At 42.4% G+C, this 18935-nt stretch overlaps 1 protein-coding gene across 1 annotated transcript; it reads left to right on the top strand.

Annotated features, from left to right (window-relative positions):
• The first annotated feature begins 4944 nt into the window (after window positions 1-4944).
• Window positions 4945-16693, top strand: arhgap35b (Rho GTPase activating protein 35b). Its single transcript, XM_086179322.1, has 7 exons — window positions 4945-5610; window positions 8147-12045; window positions 12432-12573; window positions 12800-12877; window positions 13023-13154; window positions 13379-13484; window positions 13566-16693. The coding sequence occupies exons 2-7, from the start codon at window positions 8326-8328 to the stop codon at window positions 13975-13977; spliced, it is 4590 nt and encodes a 1529-aa protein (XP_086035448.1). The 5' UTR covers window positions 4945-5610; window positions 8147-8325; the 3' UTR covers window positions 13978-16693.
• The last annotated feature ends 2242 nt before the right edge of the window (window positions 16694-18935 follow it).

Here is an 18935-nt window from a genome sequence, read left to right as displayed (position 1 = left end):
ATATCTCTGGAATGCCATCAGGGGTTCCCCTCAAATTTTGATATAGAGGTCCACCGGGACTCAAGGATGAACTGAAGAGATTTTGGTGGTCAAAGCGCGTGATATCTGTCCCATTCTCTTAGATGCCATATCTCTGCTAGGCCTTGAGGGACTTTCTCCTAAGTTGCCACAAATGAGGATTGAAGGATGACCAAAAAAAAATAGCATCAAATTACAGTCAAAGGACAAAGATCAAGGTCACTGTTTCTCTATATTAATCAGATCTGCCCCCAAATTCCTTTGAGTTATTCCTTGGCTTATACCACAATTCTTCATAGAGTTTGGAGAAAATAACCCTGGCAGTTTTTGCGTAATACTGCATCAGAGCTATTATTAAAAAGACAGCAGCGAAGATAAGAATTTTGCTTGATGCTGTGAACTATGTTTGGCTTCAGTTTGCTGAGTAAAATATACATTTTCTAGAGTTCAGGTTCGCAGAAGCACTGTGCGTCTATGTCTGGTCACCATGTGTTCACCTGAGAGCTCCAGGCCGGGATCAGGTCCTGGTTTCTCCTATCGGGGCATCACATGGCACATTTACCATTGTTCTGGGAACAAATTGTGCAAAAACAACCTCCCAGGAGCGACTGTCCTCTTAAACACAGCTCTTCTGGTCATGTGGACAAAAAGATCGCTCAAGCAAGCGTTTTCTTTACAAATACTCACTCTGACAGGTTTTATTAAAACCTCAACTTCTCCTCAAAACTTCTCAATTTGGCATTTTTGGATCTTTAGTGTCAACTTGACATTTTCAAAGGCATTCATGCAGCAGACTGAATGCATTCTTTGACTGAAGTTCATCCAAAATATTACATGTATTAGCACATGCATGTGGAGAACATACGGACACCAGTTGCCCACATCTGCATATATTAGACACAACATCTGGCACGCCATAAGTCAGTTCTAAAAATTACTGTAGACTCCATCTATAGCACCTGTGCTAATGTATCATGGGTTATTTTCCAGCTGACTCTTTTTCCAATCAGTGCTGCTATTTTGGTGTGGCCATTCCTGCAAGAAGGATTTCCTTCCTAGCTGTTTCCTGATGTTCAAGATCTTCCCTCAGGCCTGTCCTCTCTCAACTACTCATTGTGCAAATCTTGGTTTCATCCATGTGTGAACTGAATTCTTTCTCTACCTCAATTATTTTAAAAGCCCAAAAATGTGATTCACTGAAATGAAGCACTTGTTTAACCTCTACCAAAATATGCATGGTAAGTGTGTCGCTACACCCATTTCAGACAAAATGAAAACAGTGGAGGATGGAAGTTTGAGAAAAACATACGTGTTTTTTTTAAATCACTATATTATTCAAGGATTGCTCTACAGATACACCCCTCTGCCTGACTTCAATTTCATATAATTACATCAAAAGCTTAACACTAATTTGGAACATGTGACATATTTTTAAAAGAATCCAGAAATGCTCGCATAACAATCAATCATAAACTGGATGCCTGTGTATGAGTCTCATAATAGTTCCCTTAATTTTGAGTTTAAATTGCTAAGGTTTTCCGATTTAGTGTACGCAACAATGAATCACAGAGGAAAGATGACTTATTTGGGCGGGGTGGAAGAGGGGCTGGTTCCCTATTCTCTTTTCTCAAACTTTCTCTCTCACTCTCTCTCTCACTCTCTATTTCTCACTCACTCTCTCTCTCACACACACACACACACACACACACACACACACACACACACACACACACACACACACACACACAATGATACATGGACATCAGATACTATATCCCACACAGCTTTTCCCTTTAACCTATTATACTGCAGAGTTTGTGCTCCAATGTATATTGATACTTAAACTAGCCCCCACCAATGTGTATTATGTCCTCTGTAAAGAAGCCACTACTGTCCATCTGGCTCCCCCTGCCACCCATCTGCTATCACATTCACCCTGTCCTGACCTTTGCTGCTTTCATCCCCCATATCCCCGTTACACCATATACATACTTAATCAATTGTCAAGTTGACAAAACAAAGCGTGATAAGATTAAAAAAAAAAACAACAACAACAACTTGTTTTTGGAATTAAGATGATGTTAAATTGCTGAGTTTGTTTTTCTGTGGATGGTGAAAAGCAACAAGAAGATAAGGAAGAGAGTCTGTACTTGTCTTGCATGCTGACTGAGACACCAACAGGCATGAGTAGCTTGGTCCTGCGTATACAGAAGCTTATTGCTCCACCTAGTGGAAGCAATATTATTTGTACTCCAGTGAGAGGGACTGGTTGCCTGACTCTCCATCTTGAGCTGGTGTCTAACAGCTAATATTCTCTAATGGCTCGTATCAAATGTGGTTCTTCCCTTGTAATCATTCAACTTGGTCCACTTTCATGAATATCTAGCTATCCAATGCCTCTTTTGGATAAAAAGTGCCTCTGTTCCTGCCCCCTTTGCCTACTATAAAATGAATATTACTTCAATAAAGGTAATTACATTGTACTTCTATTGATGGTACCTCTGTCATACTATGTTTTACTCCACTATAGCTTGACAATTCAAGTAAGTAGCATTTCTTTACATACCAAACATGCCATACCATTTACCAGATATGATGTGTATTTATTGGATTACACTTCAGACAAGCTCCAATTTTTATGCAGTGTTCAAATCCTGCTCGCATTATACAAAATATGAAGAATGATATAGTTCTGATGCAGCGGCAAAATCCGTATGAATACTTTTACTTTCTAATGCTCTGAGTCAGTTTTCCTCATTTCGTAAATTCAATCACGTAACCTTCAAATGTGGGATTTTACTCATAATAGAGCAATTTTAATGGCAGTTTTTGTGAAATTTGGCAGATGTAGATTACGGTGGTCCATCCATCACTGTAAAACACAAATTAATTTTAAGTAAAATACAGCACTTGCAAGAGAAGACAATCAGATGCATCCTGCTAAGAAAATGATCACATCATTACAATATGTCCATGCATATGTGCAGTAAACACACAGAATTTAAGAGATCATTCTGAGTGAAGTTGCACTTACTCCTGTTGCAGTCTGCAGACGGCCACACTTTGGATTACAGCAGAAGGTGAGCCTCCCTGGCCACACGTCCACGTCCCAGCACTACTGCAGAATCCAAAGAGATACAATTATGCAGCAGAGATACCTTCTGGAAAAAAAAAGAAAAAAAAAAAAAAGCTTCTGGTCTCAAACCTTCACTGCAAAGCTATGATGTCCGTACGATGACACAGACACCGAGGTGGTTAATAGTCTCTTAATCCGCTAGAAGGCGCCAATGCTACAGTTAACGGTCTGCTGCCAAAAGTAATATGATGCTGACGAGCAGTGCCAAAACGGAGGAAGCAACCACTGAGTGCTTCTTTACAATTTGTGTCAGGAGTGATATTGAACTGGACACTGTGTTACACATGTAACACAAGTGGGCCATAACTCAGTTGCCTCCTTAACACTTCGCTGTGTAAAGTGAGATTATATTCCTTTTTTTTGTGAAGCTCCAGAGCCTAACTCAACCCTGCAGTCTCAGTTCCTTTAAATGGGGATTTTCATCCTTGTGAGAATGTGTCAGAGGGTTTCACTTTGCCATGATCCAGTCCTCCGCTCATGGCTTAGTTGTAATTTAACGTTACATTCACAAGTTAAAGCATCTAATCACCAGTGGTTAACTGTGGAGGTTGAAAGATCTTTACAATTCGTCTCTTTGGTTTTGGACAATCGGTACCCATAAACTAATGACTGCTCAGTCATACTTGCAATGCTGTTTCTCTCATGATCATTTATATTGTGGAAATTATTAACCCTTTATCACCAAAAATGAAAGCTCTCTCTGCTCCAGATCAATCAGTCTCAGTTAGGATTTCTCATGAAAGTGAAGCCAAAAACCAGATCAAATGAATGAGAGCAGCACCCATATTTCACATCTCTTGAATTTTCCAATGAGCTTGAGAAATTGATCGCAAGTACCCACGTTTTTTTTTCTTTCTAGATAACTACATAATTATTTCATCATCTTAAGATCAGCACATTTTCTCCTGGAAAAAAAGGCAAAGATACTGATGCATTAGGAGGAAAAAAAGAGCTGTGTAACTCAGGATAATGAATTTTTTTTTTTAAACTTGTGATCTTGAGAAAATAAAACAAATTAAATTGAGAAATTCAACTTTTAGCAGTGATAACGAAATACATTGCTCAATTAACACAAGATAATTTGTTTAGGTATCTCGTGATGTGGGAATAACTAAGTCATTCTCACAGAAAATGTGATTAAAATCTAAAGGAATCAACATTTCATTCTCTTGAGATCATGCGGTACTGAACAAATTTCAGAAACATGCTTTTTTATTTCAAGGTGATTATAACTCAAAAAGTCTAATTATCTTGAGAAAGTGACCATTTTTTGTAAATTAAATTAAACCTCTATCACAAGAAACTCAGCTTGTTGCCTCGAGATGATATATATATATATGTATGAGATTTTGCGAGTTTGGTCTTTCAGGGCTTCCGTACATCTCATAGCTAATGTGCATTGTCAAAAATCTTTCTGGTTTTGTAGCGCCGTGACAAAGGTGTGTCGCTTAATTGGCCCTGAATCATTTTAACAAGTAAACCCACTTTCGCTTGGAACTTTTTGTTCTTAAAATAGCTTTTAAAACAGCTCAAAGTAACGACGTTACAATCCCATTAAAAGTAACGCAAATGTTAAACTAGTATATCATCAAAATGATAAAATTCAACCACGAATTCTGTATTAAATGTCACAGTACAAATTTCCCTGCAAATGAAGTCATCCCTCCGGAGATTCCGGTTCAAACGTGTGAGCAAGTGTACGGTGAGAGAAGAGTAATGGATTACTTCCAGTAACGCAGGCCACAGATGCAGCAGAGCGGTGAGCCCGCAGTTGAAGCGAGCCGCCTGCTGCAGTTGTGTGAGGGCGCCGCTGGGTGAGTCTCTCCCCGCTGCCTCCGTCTCCACAGCTCCCTTTTCCCAAAGAAAAGAAGAGGAGGACTAACGCTGGGTCCGGGGAGGAGGGCCGCCGCCATTATCGGAAAGCTGGCTGAAATATCACTTTCACACACGCAATCTGCTCTCAAATTGACCGGGACATGAACCATTTCTGCTGCAGTAGAAGCATATTTCAGACCAAACACCACGGCGATTGCAACAAACTCCCCGTTGTCTGGCGTGCGCGGCCGGCCGGCCCAGCATTATGTGGGCACAACAATGGACAGAATAATTATTGAAAAAGCAACGTGGTGAACCGAGGAGAAGACGGCTAAGCAGATTTTTGTACGCTGGAATTTCTTAAGAGGAAAAACCCTTTGCCCGAACAAAATTGTGTCTGTTATTTTTGGGGGGAAATATTATTGTGGATAATTTATTTCTTTTGTTTAATTTGCAACGTGATGCTAAACAGGAGGCATGGGCATGTAAACCAAATAGCGCACAAGCAGTAGTCATCTCTGTTATCATCTGTGAATTGAGACGGTGGATTCTGCGGCTTTCTGCTGGTGCACATCAGGCGGCGAGGGCTGCGGCAAGAGCTGGCCTGACAGATGCGAGAGGAGAAAGGGAGAAATGCGATGGTATGTAGCCTCCCTGCATGCCCTCTCTCTGTACCTAAGCCTCAGTGAAACAGCGAGTGCTACACCCTCGACAGCTGGGTAAATAAATCCCCTTTAAACATTGCCTGTCGGTACCGAGGAAGGTAGGTTATCCCTGCTTTTTCTTTTTTTGGGGGGGTGGGGGGTGGGGGGGGGCTCTGCAATCTCATTCTGTAGACAGCAGCAGGCCTGGCGTGGTCAGCCCCTCTTGACTGTGCACCCTTGAGCCCATGTTGACTGGTAATCCTTTGCAAAACAATGCTATCCAAGTAAGTTGATTATGCGAGTGGTATTGCTTGAGGGTGCACTTCAGTAATCTGTGTGTTCAGATGTTGTTGGATATGGGCAGTAAGGCTGTTAATATTTCTGATAGAACTTGTCTTTTTTTCACGTTGGGTATCAGGCCTAGCTCAGCTGAGCCGGGTGGACTGACCCTGCTGAAGCTGTTTGGTCACTGCATGTGTCAGATAATTCCCTTGTTTACCAGCTTCTTCAAGTTCCCGTTTAAATGAGTCATACTAGTGCAGTTTATCATGTATGCCCTCATAATTTATGATCTGCAATACCAGAATTGATTATTTTGTTTTGAAACAATTAAGGAATTAGTATTGAAATAGATATATTTTTTAAATTATTATAATTTTTTTAATCTTTATAAATAGGACTGATTGAGTTGTGGTCAAGAAGTTATTGAGGGAGGCTGGACAGTGAGGTGCCTATAAAATCAGCTGCCATTACCCCTCACAGAGCACCACTCCCAACATGATGTGTCATAAGATAAACTGATTCTTTCATCTTGATGTAATATTACAATAATGTATTGAGAGGAGTGGACAAGAGCTGGAATAGATAGAAGTGGAAACAGCAATGATAGTCAATCCTTGCAGTAATTCAATTGTGAATAGGTAGCTGGTGTTCTTGTAGCTGGTTTTCTATATGGGCTTTTTATCATATTATGTTGAGTATCTGTTGGTTTTGGTTTATTTATTTATTTTTGGAGACTTAATAAGTACGGGTTGTGTAAGACCTGATGTGAAATGCAGTTATTTTATGTGATATTGATTTTTTTTTTTAACAACATTTAACGAACATTAGGGCAAAGGCAAGCCAAAGGTCTAAGTTTTTCTGTCTGTCTGCTACATACGCAGAGGAATGAAGTTTTTAATGAATGTTGGATATTCTGTCAGGTTTTCCAGAAAGGAAACCCTCAGGGATTAGGAGATTATTCCCTCCCACATACACACACTTACACAAAAAACACCACAGGTTTTTCTAGGTGTTTTTTTGTTTTGTTTTTTGTTTTGTCTAAATGATTTAATGGACAAAACATGCAATCTGATGATGTCACCTGTGGTTCTGGGAAAATATGAGGGGGCTTTTTTTTGAGAATCTTTACAATTACTTTTTCTTTTTAAATGAGAGGCTAATCACCTGAAAACAAAAGTGAATGTCAGTTTCAGTTTTAGTTTGGACAAAAAGAAACCCTCGACAGTTTATTGAAATTAGTAAATATCCTATGTATCTACTATATCAGTGTGCCTCCTCTGTCATTGCTTGCTTGTACAAGTAAAATCGATCGCCTGTGTAAGACGATACCAGCACTGGTTTGCATTGCTGATACCACTTATGACATTTTTGAGAAAGTAGCAGACATGATACACAATCAAGGACATAAGTGATGAAAATTAAAGCCTGATTACTTGTTGCACTCAGAATCAAAGAGCAGTCATTATTTGCTCTGAACTGTGTACCTGACCTTTCCTACAGAAACGCTCAACATGCACTCACCAGTTACTCCATTTGGTCCACTTGTGTAATCTAATGAAATCTAAATAAACTGCCCTGCCATTAACAAAGAAAATAATGTTGACACTGAGAATGAGGTTTTGATTAAATTACATTTGCTTCTTAGCTTGTAGTTTGCAGTGGCATCAACCTGGACTGCATTATACTGAGAAGTGTTCCTAATATATCAGCCACCCAATTTCAATACTTCAGTATGATGCGCTTCAGTGTAACACCACCTCCACCGTTACAGCGATGAATCTAATTTGAAGTATTGCCTTTCTACCAGAATCGGAAAACAAAATTTGAAACTTTAAACTTGTAAATGGAAGTAACGGCAGGGCTGTTTTTATGAGAGTGCATTTCTTTTTACAGGTGTGCTTAAAGAATTGGGCAGGAAATGTAATTTGGTTTTCAAAGTAAAAAAATGTTCCTTTTCCCATGCTCTTAATTTGTTCTGAGGTCACTGAGTTAATGACAAAGAAAAATGCATAAAAAGGCCAACAGACCTTTTGAAAAGGCTTCAGATTCAACATTTGATCACAAAATTTACTAGTGAAGAAGCGTGTTATAATTATATTTTATGTGATTGCAGTTGTCTAATAAGCAAGACATTTACTACATGGGTTGATTCCAAGTCTTCCATTTACAACCCTCCAATTCCAGATGCCTTCTTGTTTGTTAATTACAATATCTGATTTCTTTTTTTTTTCTGATCTGTTTTGTTTTACAGGGTCTGACTCATATCTGGAATGAATAAAAGAACCCCCTCCTAATATGATTGCATTTTCTAAAAACTGATGCCAGGCAGAAGAAACTGAAACTTGAACTCCTCTCAGCAACTTTATGGACAAAACTTCAAGTCAACCTTTATATAGTGCCTGTTTATGGCAGGATGAGCGTCAGTAGACTATGATGGCGAAAAAGCAAGATGTCCGATCGCCCATTTACAACCTCATTGTGGTGGGTTTGTCTGGAACTGAGAAGGAGAAGGGGCAATGTGGGGTTGGAAAGTCCTGCTTGTGTAATAGATTTGTACGCCCCAGTGCGGACGACTTCTACCTGGACCACACATCAGTGTTGAGCACCAGTGACTTTGGGGGTCGAGTGGTTAATAATGATCACTTTCTGTTTTGGGGAGAGGTTTCTCGGGTTCTGGAGGAAGGCCCTGAGTGCCGAATGCATGTTGTGGAACAAACAGAATTCATTGATGACCAAACGTTTCAGCCACACCGTAGCACTGCGATGCAGCCCTATATCAAACGGGCAGCCGCAACCAAGCTGGCATCAGCAGAGAAGCTCATGTACTTCTGTACAGATCAGCTGGGACTAGAGCAAGACTTTGAGCAGAAACAAATGCCGGAGGGCAAGCTGCAAGTTGATGGGTTCCTGCTTTGTGTCGATGTCAGCCGAGGCATGAACCGCAACTTTGATGACCAGCTGAAATTTGTCACAAACCTATATGGTCAACTTAGCAAGACTAAGAAGCCCATTGTGCTGGTCCTCACCAAGTGTGATGAAGGAGTTGAACGCTATATCAAAGATGCACATACCTTTGCTATCACTAAGAAGAGTCTACCAGTAGTGGAAACATCTGCACGTTCAAATATAAATGTTGACCTGGCGTTCCTCACTTTGGTTCAACTTATTGACAAAAGCAGGGGCAAGCCGAAGATCATTCCTTATTTTGAGGCGCTAAAGCTCCAGAGTCAGCAGATAGCTTCTGCCAAGGATCGTTATGAATGGTTAATCAACCGGATAGTGAAGAATCATAATGAAACCTGGTTAAACACCAGTCGACGCATGAATACCTCCCCGGAGTACAAAGAATATGTCTTCTTGGAAGGAACGGCTAAATGCAAGAAGCTTTTTCAACAGCACGTCTACCGTCTGAAACAGGAGCATATTGAGAGGCGACGTAAAATATACTTAAGCACTCTTCCTTTAGCACTTAGCTCTTTGGTGCCTGATCTGGATGAAATAGATCAGCTGAGCTGGTCTGGGGTACAGAAAGTTCTTGAGTCCAAGCAGCACTTTGCCCACTGGTTTGTTGTCCTTGAGGACTCTCCTTGGGAGGATACATCTCACATTGACAACATGGAGGATGAGCGAATCCCATCAGACCTACTGGAAACTGCAGAAGCAGAGGACATATTTAATGCCCACCTGGAACATTTGCGTAATGAGTGCAGACGTGCAGAAATGAGGCTGGAGTTTAAACAGAAGTTGGCCTCCTCTCCCTTCGTTACACCTGGTAGACCCTGGGAGGAGGCCCGTAGCTTTATCATGAATGAAGAGTTCTACCAGTGGCTTGAGGAGCCAGAGTACTTAGACCTGTACAACCGCCATCAGAAGGAGATCATCGACCGTGCTAAAGAAGACTTCCAGGAGCTCTTACTTGAGTACTCTGAGCTTTTTTATGAGCTTGAGGTGGATGCCAAGCCAAGCAAGGAGAAGATGGGGGCAATTCAGGAGGTATTAGGGGAGGAACAGAGGTTCAAAGCACTGCAAAAGCTTCCAGCTGAAAGAGATGCTCTAGTTTTGAAGCATATCCACTTTGTCTATCACCCTACGAAGGAGACCTGCCCGAGTAGTCCTCACTGTGGAGACTCTAAGATTGAACAACTCTTAGCTTCACGTTTCCCTACTTGCTACCCCTTTTTTGATGTGAAAGCTCATTTTGGGGACACCAAGGCTGACAGAATTAACCTGGTCATACTGGGTAAAGATGGACTGGCCAGAGAATTTGCCAACGAGATTAGGGCCCTCTGCACAAATGATGACTGGTATGTGTTAGACGGGAAGATGTATGAACTGACACTGCGGCCTATTGAGGGAAATGTACGTCTTCCTGTAAATTCCTTCCACACCCCGACTTTCACCCCTCACGGATGTCTGTGTCTGTATAATTCGAAAGAGTCTCTCTCCTATGTGGTTGAAAGCCTTGAACGACTTAGGGAATCCACTCTAGGTCGAAGGGACAGCCAGCTGGCACAGTTGCCAACATCACTGCTTTTAGTCACAAAGAGAGGTGTGGGATCTTATGTGGATATTGGTGGAGAAACTGCCTTAAACCTAATTACACAGGGACAGCAGGTTGCAAGGAGACTGCAGTGTAGCTTCTTAGATCCGGCCTCCCCTGGTGTGGGCTATGGCCATAATGTCAATGAGACTCAAATCAACCAGGTGCTAAGGAGCCTTCTAGATATTCGGAGGAGCACTTCCTTTTGCAGCAGCTCCCCACCCCTTCTACCTGAGCCTCCAGGTCTCAGAGACTCTCCTCATCAGCCAGTCTCAGAGGCAGATCTTCGGATAGTCATGTGCTTAATGTGTGGGGACTCCTATGATATTGAGCAGCTCCTTTCCCCTTTTCTAATGCATCAGCACTGCAGACCTATGTCTAATAGTGGCACCTCTGTATTGTTGGAGCAGACCATTGCTGGACACAAGCTGGCAATAGAGCTCTCCCTCCTCTCATACCACGCCTCCTTCACTTTGCGGAAGAGCAGGTTGGTACATGGCTACATTGCTGTGTACTCAGTCTCCCGGAAAGCTTCCCTGGAGACCCTGTGTGCATTCTTGTGTGAGGTTCAGGACATCATCCCTGTCCAGCTGTTGGCAGTGGGAGACAGCCAGGCAGAACTCACTGATAGCGACTATGCCCGTGAACAGCAGATTCAGGGGGAGGAGCTTGCCCATGAGATCGAGGGTCGTTTCAACAGCGTGGTTTGTGGATCTGGAGGAGTGGTGGGGGGCCTACACAGGATTGAAATGTTCCATCCTTTTCTGATGGAGGTGGTAGAGAAACGCAACATTGTGGAAGCCACACACATGTACGATAATGTTGCTGAAGCATGCACCAATGAAAATGTGTACTCCCCACGCTGTAGCTCTCCCAGTCCTGTCACCATGTTCCTTGATTCAGAGGATGATGTTGAGCCATCACCACCATACTATGATGGCACACTCACCTCTCATAGTGGGGGCTTCCACCTGCCTGATTTGGACTCCAGTGACATCTCAGTCATCTCCGATATCAGAGACTTTGAGAACAAACTCAATAACAAAGTGCCCCCCCAGGTGAGGGTTAAACCTGGAGTCACTTTTGACTTTCGAAAGGTTAGCCGAAACCCCTACATTGATACTCTAGGTCACCGTCGCTCCCTCCCATCTGCTGTCACCTGGGTTCCTGGTGGGGATGTGGGATATGATCCCTCAGACTATGCCGAACCCATTGATGCCGTTTCAAAACCCCGTCCAAGTAATGAAGAGATTATCTACTCTGTGCCACATGACAGCACGCAAGGCAAAATCATCACCATCCGAAACTCCAATAGGATGCACTCCAATGGAAATGGCTCAGACAGTGAAGCTGACAGCAGCTCTCTGGAGCGAAGGAGGAAATTCTCAGCAGTGGGGGTGAAGCCCCGTCTGTACCGTGACCGCTCCAAGCGGCTCGGCAAGTTCAGCAGCTTTCGCACAAGCTTCATTGGCAGTGATGACGAAATGGGAGCCCTTCCAAAATCCAAGGAAGATGACTTTGGGACCCTGAAAGGTGAAAGTCTAGTTAATGAGGAGAGTGAGGACCCAAAAAAGAGAAACATTCTGAAGAGCCTGCGACGAACAGCCAAGGTGGGCATTAAAGTACCAACGTCTGTTTTTAATCAAGGACAAGTAACTCAATGTAATGCATGTGCTCATGGGCTCTCACAGAAATGTGATTTAAGTTGTTTTCTTAAATAGTGCCCATAAATCTGCCACAGTTTTAATATATAATCATAAATGTAATCAGAGGTATGAATATGTTTGATGTTGTCTACCTCACCTTTCAGTACCTGTAATACTACAAGCTTAGCTTGTTTCTTTGTAAACAGTATAAGCAGGTTTAAACTGTGGTAATGTTTTGGGGACAAAGTTCTATTTGTGTGAGGAACTCCAGATTTGCTGCTGATGGGGAGTGGCACAGTTCTCCATACTGCAGACAGGAAACATTTGTGTCTTTCCTTCTGTCCTTTTAGAAAACAAGACCAAAGCCCCGTCCAGCTATCCCCAAGCCCCTGGAGAGCAATTATTTCGGTGTCCCCTTAGTGAATGTGGTGTCCCCTGACAGGCCTATACCACTCTTCATTGAGAAGTGTGTGCGCTTCATTGAGACCACGGGTTTGTATTGTCTTATAACCTTTTTTTTAATCAAGTGTGTTTTTGTTTTGAAAAAAAAAGCAAACCTGTGCACCTGTCAAGAAGATTATTTTATGCAAAGGTTTCTTCTTAGTTCATTCTGCTTGACAACTGTTTGCATCTTTCCCGTTGTATCTGTTCAGTTAAACTCATATCTACACCTCCCCGTATCTACGCTTTCCCCTTCTTTTCTGCTGCGCTTCTGCAGGGCTCAACACAGAGGGTTTGTACCGTGTGAGTGGGAACAAGTCTGAGATGGAAAGCATGCAGAGGCAGTTTGAACAGGGTGAGTTGCCCCTTAGACTTGTTCAAACCAGCTGTTTGTCTTGTAATTATGCAGCTGCTTGATCAAAAGTGTAAACAGTTGGGAAAGGGAAGTGACACAAAGTGATTGTGTCTTGATTGCTGCTACTCTCATTCTCCCCATGCAGATCATGGATTAGACTTGGTAGAGAAAGACTTCTCCATAAACACTGTGGCTGGAGCCCTAAAAAGCTTCTTCTCTGAGCTGCCCGAGCCCCTGGTGCCTTGTGCTCTGCAGGTGGACCTATTGGATGCTTTCAGTAAGCAAACACTGCTGGGCTGGGAGGGTCCTTATGAGAACAAAAAACGAGGATTTCTTTAGGGGGGAAGAGGGTTGGGCACATTTTCTGAGATGTGCTTTATTCTGTGTTATTTGTTGACAAGACTCAATTTCGTGGCGGCGCAGAGAGACGCATTTGAGTCGAATCACTTTTGAAGCTACCATGAGAAGGTCCTTAATCATATTGTCTTTCTGTGTGTGCAGAAATCAATGACAGAGAACAGAGGCTGTATACCATGAAGGATGTTCTGAGGAAGTTCCCAAGGGAGAATTATGATGCCTTCAAATATGTAGTGAGCCACTTACACAAGTAAGTTTCCTCTCTGTTTTCTTTCATGCATTGTTGGTTCTGTTTTGTTGATGAGACTGAATAAGTATGTGTTTTTCTCAGGGTGAGCCAGCTGAGCAGGGTTAACTTGATGACCAGTGAGAACTTGTCCATCTGTTTCTGGCCCACCCTCATGAGACCAGACTTCTCCACTATGGATGCCCTGACTGCCACTCGCACCTACCAGACAATCATCGAGACCTTCATCCACCAGTGTGCATTCTTCTTCTACAACCAGCCCCTCCTCGACTCCCCGACAGGTCTAGCGGGCCTCCCTGCCTCGCCCACCACCACCCTCAGTGGAAGCTCTGCCTACTCTTGTTATCGCTCTTCTCCTCCCCACACCACCACACACTTCAGCCCCCTGCAGCAGTCCCCACCCACCACTCCCCAGTCACCCCTGCAGTCCCTGCTCCCACCGCTTCACCAGCACTCCCACTCCCACCACTCCCCTGCCGAACAAGAGACACTGTGAGAGACAATGAAACCACGCGTGCCCATGATGATGCTGGACCTTATCACCAACACACACATTCATGATCATGGACAACCGAGGTTATATAGAGAGGGGATAGGAAGTACGACCTGCCATTTGTGTCGATATCTGTGTGCATCAGGGCTACCATGATCAGTGACTGGTCCCCTGACTGCCTGGACTTCCACATCAGAAGTGGAGGAAAGGGGGCACTGTCACAGCATGTCTCTCCTCCATCAACACTCACCCTTCACTCTCAAGAAATAGAAAGCTCTATGCCAAGCTGGAAGGCCATCTTGTTTTTATGTGTGTCGAAGCGTGTTTCTGTTTTGTTCTGTTTTTCTCATGAAAGTACTGCCACTGGATTTGTAGACTGGTCCTTCGTAGGTCCTTTGGACAGCAGTTTGCTTCATATAGCAGAGGTTTCTGCATGTCTACCTTGGGTTAGGGGGTTCTCATTGGCTCTACCTGAGGGGACAGCATGGGGAGGGAAAGGGTGGGGTGGGGGTGGGGGTGTGGGGGTACACATCCAGGGATGCACTTTAATGATCACTGTTGTTTTCCCGAAGAAGGGTTGTTGTTTTTTTGGCATACTGTTTTCTTGTGTGTTTTTAATTTCACAACTCAGCCATACCCATTGCCTCTACAGAGCTCTGGCGGATCAAACTTTGTTTACATACTTGGTTTTTTGGTTGTTTTTTTTTTGTATCCACATACTTATCTGAAGCACTTTTTTGATAGTGTAGTGTTACATTTGAAGAAATGCCACATTGATTAATTGTCCATGTTATTTGTTTAGTGGTGGCATCAGCGCAGGCTTGTGAAACAAGATCCTTTTGTAAAAACTTATGTTCTTTAAGTTGATCCAGAAGTCCCTTTTTTTTTTCTTTTTCTTTTAGGTTGATGGGAAATCTGAATCAACTCATGTTCCTCACTCATCCAGCTATGTGAAATAGTTTTGATTTTAGAGGTCATCCTCGTTCTAGCTGTGGGTTGATCGGATTGGATCTTTTAGGGAAGTTTTGGTTTGGGAATCATAATATCAGTGAAGACTTTGCCTCTCATCAGTCAAGTGAAGATTTTTGAATGTGTGACCTCGTCATACCATAGCATAACTCTACATTGCAAACTGGTGTCCATGGAAACCACACGCTCGCAAATGTGTTGCTTTAGCTGGCAAACCAAGCTCTTTGTATTCATCTAATGTCAAGGACCTTTAACTTTGAAGATTTCATGTTCGCACCCTTAGCGAGAGTCCAGCTAAACAATACAGCAGCTCATAGAAATTGTCGGACACGTTGGGGAGGCACTCCCGGCTCTGTACCTGCTCTAGTGTAGTAGTGTTGTGCTGGCATATTGTCATTTCATTAATGGAAAACAAGCAACACATTTTCAGTGGTTGCACTGTTAATGAAGACCTGATCATTTTAACTCTTGAAGCAATACTTAACCCAAACTCTGTATTTTGCCCTTCATGTGCTCACATAGATGTTTTGAGCTCCCAAAGATGTTTTTTCCCTCCTGCATCACTCCTTTGTGATTCTAAAATGCAGAAAGACCCTGCCATGTACATTTAGCTTGAAGCTAAAGGCTAATGGCAGTTTACAATGGCGAGAGCAAAGAAAACAGCACCATAACTGTTCAAAGATATTCAATAACAAACTTCCAAGGGCATAATTTGTTATAATCCTCTTTATCTAGCTGTACACTCAGTAACCCACAAAAACTCTGATTTGAACAAAGAGAAACTACAACACAGTTTGGCGCTGCTGTTGAGCACTGAACCGGAAGTGGTATAGGTTGGGGTTTTTGTTTTTTTGTCGCTCAAATCAAAGTATTTGTGGATTAATAAGTATACAGGTGGATAAAGTCTATCGCCATTTTCTTCAAGCTAAATATACATGACAGGCTCTTTCTGCATTCAGAGGTCACAAAGAATTGATCCCTGAGGGAAGAAAATGTTTTTGTGAGCTCAGGACATATAGTTGCTAGTACTCAAAAGGCAAAGTATTGGGTAAAGTATCGCATTAACCTTACAAGAGAAAACACTGTCTAGTAAAACTGATCACTTGACAAACAAGCTCTGATTGTGGCTCCTGGTTCCAACCTTGACCATATTTGTAGTTTCTAGATGAGTAGTTGGGATCATCACTTGCTGGTACTTAAGGAATCGCAATGCTGTTCAGTCATTTTATGTGTTCATGAGGCTAAACTGAATGCTTTTCTCCAACTGCCCAGAACCAACCAACTGTCCCTCTATTGAGTATATAATCTTACTGCATCACTTGACTTCTGACACACCCCTGGCAAGTCTGCCCTTAAATGAGCAAAAAGTGAGCGCATACTACTCTGTAATGGTTGTTTATTTGTATGTCGGGGAACACCTCCCTTTAGTCAGTGGTAGAAAACATTTCTAGTGTGTATTTCAATGATTGAGAATCCATTTTTACAATTTTTGTGAATGGTTCAAGGCCACTTAGTGCATGATTTAAAAACACACCAAGGGAGAGGGATGAAAGCCTCGTCCTGTTTTAAAACATGAAATTAGAACAAAACGAATACTAAAAGAGAAATAGCTGAAACGTTTATGTACTGTGCACCAAGAGAAAACCATGGAATTTGTCTGACAGAGAATAGTGTTTGAAGATGAAGGCCTTATGTGAACTGTATAATAGTTAATAAATTAAATCTTGTAAAATTGTCCTCAGCCTTCTTGTGGTGCCTTCTGTGTGTGTGTGTGTGTGTGTGTGTGTGTGTGTGTGTGTGTGTGTGTGTTTAACCTTTTGCAATTTGAGTGATACCTTCAACCATTAACGTTAGAAAATGAGATTGAATGATTATAATTTGCCCAACAACACAGTAGCATTTGTTAATTACATGACTACAGTGGGACCTCATGAATATATATCAAGCATATAATTTTGTTGGTTAAAAATTTAGAAAAGCATGAATCCACCCTGTCTACCAATGTATTAGGCAGACTATTATGCATATTTTTCATTTTGTAATAATGGAGTGTGGTTTGATATTTTCCTGATTGACAGCTTGATAAACAGACACAGCAAGGCACACAAATACAGCACGTCTGCTGTTGTGGGCTTTATCACAAACATCTCTGAACCACCAGAATTTTCTCTAAAGAAATGCTACATCTATATTATTATATCAGGGTCATGTTTAGTGTTTTGCATTGATTATGAATGTATTATCTAGACTTGACTTATTGTCTCCTATTGCTCTGTTTGATTTGACGTTTTTTTGGAAGCTATTTTGTGTTTTTCAAGGTGACCTTGAGTGCTTTGAAGGGAGCCCTAATATAAAATGATAATGACCATTTACAGTGATGGAATGCACCCCTCCAAGACACCAGGGGTTCCCAAGGTGAGGGTCATCGATGGGGCGTCACAAATTCATTCCCATGAATAAAAAAAAGATTGAAAAGTTTTAAAAAAAATTATTCATTGTTTATAAAGTAAAAAAAAAACATAGTATAACTATGATCAAAATAGCCCGTGAATTTTAAATCAGTTTGAATTTGGTTGCGTTTTGTGTGTGCGGTGTTTGTACACTCCAACCACAATTGGGTGCATGTTGGAGTCATGAGTCTCAGGTACCTTTAATTTGGGGTTAGTTTGAGAGCCCCTGTAATATACTAAACGTCACGTAGAACTGCCTCTTCTGTAGTGGAGCGCTACAGCAGGCGACTTTGAAAAAACATCAATTATTCACTACATACCGTCATGTGTGGCTGCCCTCTTAGTAGAATACTTTCCTCACAGGAGCTGTTATCCTCATTGGAGGGGCTGTAAAATGTAGTGCTAAGATGCCATCTTGTGGTTGCATAGCTGTAGTGCATGGGGGAAGGCGGGGGCAGGGGGGGTCTTATGTGTCCACCATCCATCAGTTCACATCCACAGTGTCTGGATCCCTCACCACATGATGATTTGTTTTTGTACGTATCCTTAGTCAGTGAACAGGCAGGAACATCAAGCACATCCAGGCTCAATGGGAATGTCTGCTTTGACCGGTCGGGAGGAAAGACAGCAGGAGAGCGGGGCAGAGACAAAGACAGATAATGGAACGAGACAGATATACAGAAGGAAAGAGACGGGCAGAGATCAAGAGGGAGACACGGGGATGTGAACAGGTGATGCTAAGGGTGGTAGCTTGGTCTGAAGCCTCCTCCAGCAGCAGCATAAGTCAGGAATCTGGGAAATGGGGAAGCCCAAAGGCTCCGGAGAAGAAGACGAGTTAGAAACACGTATGAGTATAGAAGGGCAGAGAGGAGAGAGAGGGGGAGAGGGAAGCCCAGTGGGAGATCTCCCGGCAGTCCAAGCCGAGAGCATATCTAAGGGCTAGCCTAAGCCAGACCTAACTATAAGCTTTATCAAAAAGGAAGGTTGTAAGCCTGCTCTTAAAGGTAGAGAGGGTGTCTGCATACCGGACTGAAATTAGGAGACGGTTCCACAGGAGGAGAGCCTGATAGATGATTAACTGATAGCTGACTGAATGACTAATAACTGATTGTTGAGGACTTTGTAAATTAGAAGAAGAATTTTAAATTCCATCCTGAATTTGACGGGGAGCCAATGCAGAGAAGCCAATACAGGAAAGACACGGTCTCTTTGACCAGTTCTCGTCAACACGCGGGCAGCAGCGTTTTGGACCAGCTGGAGAGTCTTTAGGGACTTATTGGTACAGCCTGATAGGAGGGAATTACAGCAATCCAGCCTGGAAGTGACAAAGCATGGACTATTTTTCCTGCATTATTTTGAGACAGGATGTGTCTCATTTTAGCGATGTTACATGTATGAAAGAAGGCATCCTGGAGATTTGTTTAAAGTGGGAGTGAAAGGACAGATCCTGATCAAAGATGACTCATTATGGTAGGGCTGGCCGCCAGGGTGATGTCATCCAAGGTACCATTCTCATTAGATAAGGTGGTCCTAAGGTATTTT

The sequence above is a fragment of the Aulostomus chinensis genome, chromosome 15 (assembly GCF_037954235.1).
Source record: "Aulostomus chinensis isolate RoL2024-O1b breed Wild chromosome 15, RoL_Achi_v1.0, whole genome shotgun sequence".
NCBI classification, from domain to species: Eukaryota; Metazoa; Chordata; class Actinopteri; order Syngnathiformes; family Aulostomidae; genus Aulostomus; species Aulostomus chinensis.
Note: the sequence above shows the minus strand (reverse complement) of the source record. Positions and strands in the feature narration are given on the sequence as shown.